At 47.5% G+C, this 4,220-nt stretch overlaps 1 protein-coding gene across 1 annotated transcript; it reads left to right on the top strand.

Moving 5' to 3' along the window:
* Positions 1-2,143: 2,143 nt before the first annotated feature.
* On the top strand, positions 2,144-3,952 carry HOXB5 (homeobox B5). Its single transcript, XM_033078929.1, has 2 exons — positions 2,144-2,681; positions 3,668-3,952. The coding sequence occupies exons 1-2, from the start codon at positions 2,144-2,146 to the stop codon at positions 3,913-3,915; spliced, it is 786 nt and encodes a 261-aa protein (XP_032934820.1). The 3' UTR covers positions 3,916-3,952.
* The last annotated feature ends 268 nt before the right edge of the window (positions 3,953-4,220 follow it).

The raw sequence follows: 4,220 nt of genomic DNA on the forward strand, positions 1-4,220 counted from the left end.
ATTTTTGTACGTGTCGTGTTTGGAGTTTGTCTTAGGTATGAACATGGAATTCTCTAATAAAAGCCAAGTCTTGGATCTCACCCGCACACGCCCTCCCCTGTCATTATTGGCGTTTTTATGATGATTTTTTCATTTTCCAGGGGGATTCTTGGTCCTAAAGGAGATTTTTGCTCCCTCTGGGTGCCAGGACGAGAAACTCCGTGCGCACAGTGGGCAGATAAATCTGATTTAATCCGATTTTAATCTGATTTTCCCCCCTTTTTTGGGTCTAATCTTGAGTGGAAGAGAATTTCCTGGCTGACATTTCTGCCTTTAGCTCCTTTCTTTTTTTTTTTTTTTTATTTTTATTGTTACAGTACAAAGAGTTATGAGGAAACGCCGCCCCATCTCCGTAATAAATCAAGGAAAAGGGCAAAAACCGCGCTCTCATTTATCCACCAAAGATACCCAAGGCTTGCCCAGCACCTTTCAAACATCTGCTCCCTGCGCTCCGTGCCCCCAAATCACAGCGAGACGCAAAAAAAATAATTAAATAAAATCTAAAAATCCCCAGATTCACAGAGAATTCATCCCGGAAAAAAAAAAATCGCAGCGTCAAGAATATCAGCCATTTAAACGGTGCGGGAAAAATGTGGAAAAATTCTAAAAGGAGCTTTTGGGAAAGGGGAAATTTGAATTTTTTTCCCTCGCCAGCGCTGGGGATGGGACCGGGGAAGGTTTTGCGCTCCTCAGCGAGGAATTTCTTGTGAAATACCCAAACTTTTCGTGAGGAATGGAATGAAAAAACGATGTTTTCTATCTGCTGGGTGGGGGAAGCATCCTGAGGAATGGCTCGGTGGGAGCCACGAGCCCGATTTAATGTCAGCCACTTTTAAAATCAATTCATGCAGAAGCTTCCCAGCTGTAGGACATTTACTGTTATTGCCACGCTTTTCATTGCCCGTAATTATTATAATTATATGTCACTTGCAATATGGCGCATCATTCCCAATGAGTTGCAGGCGAGCACACGAAATTCCTGAACTGCCTCGGAAAAAAAAAAAAAAAGACAAGAAAAAAAGAAAAAATAATAATAATAATAATAAAAAAGAGAGACAGAGAAAACGAGAGAGGCAGAAAAAATAAGAAGAAGGAGAGAGTAAATAGAAAAGGAAATGAATGGCTAAAAAAGCCCAGCTCTTTCCCAGCGTTTTCCCCAATTTCCGAGCGCTTTTGCTCCCCAATATTCTCTGCAGGTCAAGAAACGGGAAGGAAAAACCGCGGAGCTCGAGGCTCAGAGAGGACGTGGAAATGCCCAGGAACAGGAACACCCAAAAAAGCCACCTTGTCACCATCCCCACCGCCGGATTTCGCCTTTTTTTTTCCTTTTTCCCACCCATTTTCCCCCAGAGTTTGTTTTTTTTTCCAGAATTAAGGTGCGAGCTGCAAGAGAAGCGAAGGAAACCTCGACTTTTCCTGGCGGAACAACCGCGGAGAAACCAAAAAAAATTTCACTCCTCGCCAACTCTTCCGAGTCCGGACACCCACAACGACCTCGCAGCGCCCCAAACCTCCCCCCAAACTTCTCCAACACCACAACCCCAAAGAATTTCCATAAAACCCCCCCAGGACCTCGGGGGGCACCGGGACCTCTCCAGAACGCGCCGCACCCACTGCGATTTTATTTTATTAAAAAAAAAAAATGCGGCACACCGAACCGAACGGAATGTGGAGATGATAATGATAATTTATAATATTTTAAATTTTTTTTTTTTTTGAAGGGGGGGGTTGTGTCCCCCTCCCCGAATGACACCGAGCTGCAGTGGCGCGGCGCGGCCGGCAGGTGGCGCGCTCCGCCCAGGCGGGGGGCGATGGCGGCGCCGGATTTGGGGGCGACTTCGGGCCTGGAGCGGCTCCGCGCTCGTCATTATTTGTAACCATAGAGCATGAATTACCTCTTGAGGTCATCAGTGAGAATTTACGACTGGTCAACAAAAGCACGTGACGCCCAAACGCACCCCCCACCCTCCCCCCATATTTGGCCGCATACATAGCAAAAACGAAGTACAGTGCATCGCTATAATTCATTAATACATCATAAATCGTCAAGCACGGGGGTTATAACGACCACGAGCCACAAATCAAGCCCTCCAAAATAACCCAAATGAGCTCTTACTTTGTAAACTCGTTCTCAGGGCGCTACCCAAATGGCCCCGACTATCAGTTACTAAATTATGGGACCGGCAGTTCCATGAACGGTTCTTACAGAGATTCAAGCACCATGCATTCCAGCTCTTATGGCTACAACTACAATGGGATGGACCTTAGCCTCAACCGCTCGGCCTCCTCCAGTCACTTTGGGGCCGAGAGCTCCCGCGGTTTCCCTTCTCCAGCTCAGGAGAGCAGGTTTAGACAGGCGTCCAGCTGCTCCTTATCTTCTCCCGACTCCCTGCCCTGCTCCAACAGCGAGAGCCACGGAGGCAAACCCGCCCCGTCCCCCTCCGAGCCGGCTCCTGCTGCCAGCAGCACAAATTTCACAGAACTAGACGAGACCAGCGCGTCCTCGGGAGCCGACGAGGGCACTCCACTAAGCAGCAGCATCCCCCGAGCGCAGGCAGAGCCCATCGCGACCTCCACGGCAGCGCCAGAGGGGCAGGCACCTCAGATATTCCCTTGGATGAGGAAACTTCACATTAGCCATGGTACAGCTACTTCTTTTTCCCTGCTTGTTGTTTATTTTTTTCCCCTCGCACCCCCCTTTTCTCTCTTGTTTCTCGCTGGTTTTTCCCCTTTTTTATTTTTTTTTTTTCCCCTAGCCTCCCCTTTTCCTCGACCTTTTTTTTTTTTTTTTTTTTTTTCCCCTCATCTCCCCTTCCTTTTATTCCGCGGAGGCGCTTTGATCAGAATCGCAGCTATTTATTGCTTTTGTATTTCTCGCTCTAAAGCTGCCTCTGGCGCCTGGAAAAGGGGGGGGTCTCTCTCTGTGTGTGTTTCTGGGGGGCGATTTCATTTTAGTTTCGCTCTCCTCGCCGCCAAACCGCCGCTTTTTTATTTTATTTTTTATTTATTTGTTAAAGCTCTTAGCACGGTGCGGATGGTGGGAGAAGGTAAATTAAAAATTGAGGCGAGGGCTGGGTGGGGAGGGAAGAATTGAGCATTAAAATGGAATTAGAGGCGCAGATGGGGCTCGCAGCTCTGATTTTCTGGGTTTGTCCCTGACAATCTGCCCTTGACAAACCCCCAAAACCACCGGGGAGGAAAAGCCAACCCCTCCCAGCCCCAGCCCCGCTCAATTCCCGATTTTCTGCTGGGGCACTAAACCTGCCAAGAACCCCAGGAACACCCAGGCGGGAGCGGAAAATAAAACACAATTCGAAATAAAAGGGAGCAGAGATTCCCAGAGCTCGCCTCCCCATAAAATTCTGGATCTCGGGTGGGAAATGTCGGCTCTGGAGGGGCCAGGGCTGGGGGATCCACACGTGTGCGAGGGGGGTGGGAAAAAAAAACAGAGAGAGAGGAGGGGGGAGCTGGAATTTGGGGGAAAATCGCAGCTTTGCAACATTTAACCTTAATATATAAAAAAAAGCGCGAAAAAATAGGCTTAAATTTAAAAAAAAATTAAAAATACTAAAAAAATCCAAGCAGAAAAAAGGCAAAAAAAACCCCAAACCCCGCTGTTGTTACCCAGACATGACTGGACCAGACGGGAAGAGGGCGAGGACAGCGTACACTCGCTACCAGACCCTGGAGTTGGAAAAGGAATTCCACTTCAATAGATATCTCACCCGCAGGAGGAGGATCGAGATCGCTCACGCGCTCTGCCTCTCCGAGCGCCAGATCAAAATCTGGTTCCAGAACCGGCGCATGAAGTGGAAGAAGGATAATAAACTGAAAAGCATGAGCCTGGCCTCGGCGGGCAGCGCCTTCCAGCCCTAAAAACCCTCCAGGAGAGAGGGGGGAAAGGAAAAAATAATAATAATCAAAAATAAACGAGGAGCTGGTGGTGAAGAAGAGGCAAAAAAAATTTAAAAAAAAGAGAAAAAAAAAAAAAAAAGGAGCGGATAATGGAATAAAGAAATGAATAATTTTAGTTTCGGAGGACTGTAAAGTGAGGCACCTTCTTTGGGGCGTGGGGTTGATTCATCCCTTAAAAAAAACAAAACAAAACCAAACCAGCTCCTGTTGGTTGTCCCAGGACTGAGCTCGTGTCGTGTTCTCTTTTTTGTTTGTTTTTAAAGAAA

This window comes from Catharus ustulatus, chromosome 23 (genome assembly GCF_009819885.2).
Source record: "Catharus ustulatus isolate bCatUst1 chromosome 23, bCatUst1.pri.v2, whole genome shotgun sequence".
In the NCBI taxonomy this organism is placed as follows: Eukaryota; Metazoa; Chordata; class Aves; order Passeriformes; family Turdidae; genus Catharus; species Catharus ustulatus.

Bases quoted from the DNA above. Each gene is read 5' to 3' on its own strand.
- HOXB5 (XM_033078929.1), top strand. From the start codon at position 2,144: ATGAGCTCTTACTTTGTAAACTCGTTCTCAGGGCGCTACCCAAATGGC. The intron at 2,682-3,667 runs GTACAGCTACTT...GTTGTTACCCAG, and splicing joins GAAACTTCACATTAGCCATG to ACATGACTGGACCAGACGGG.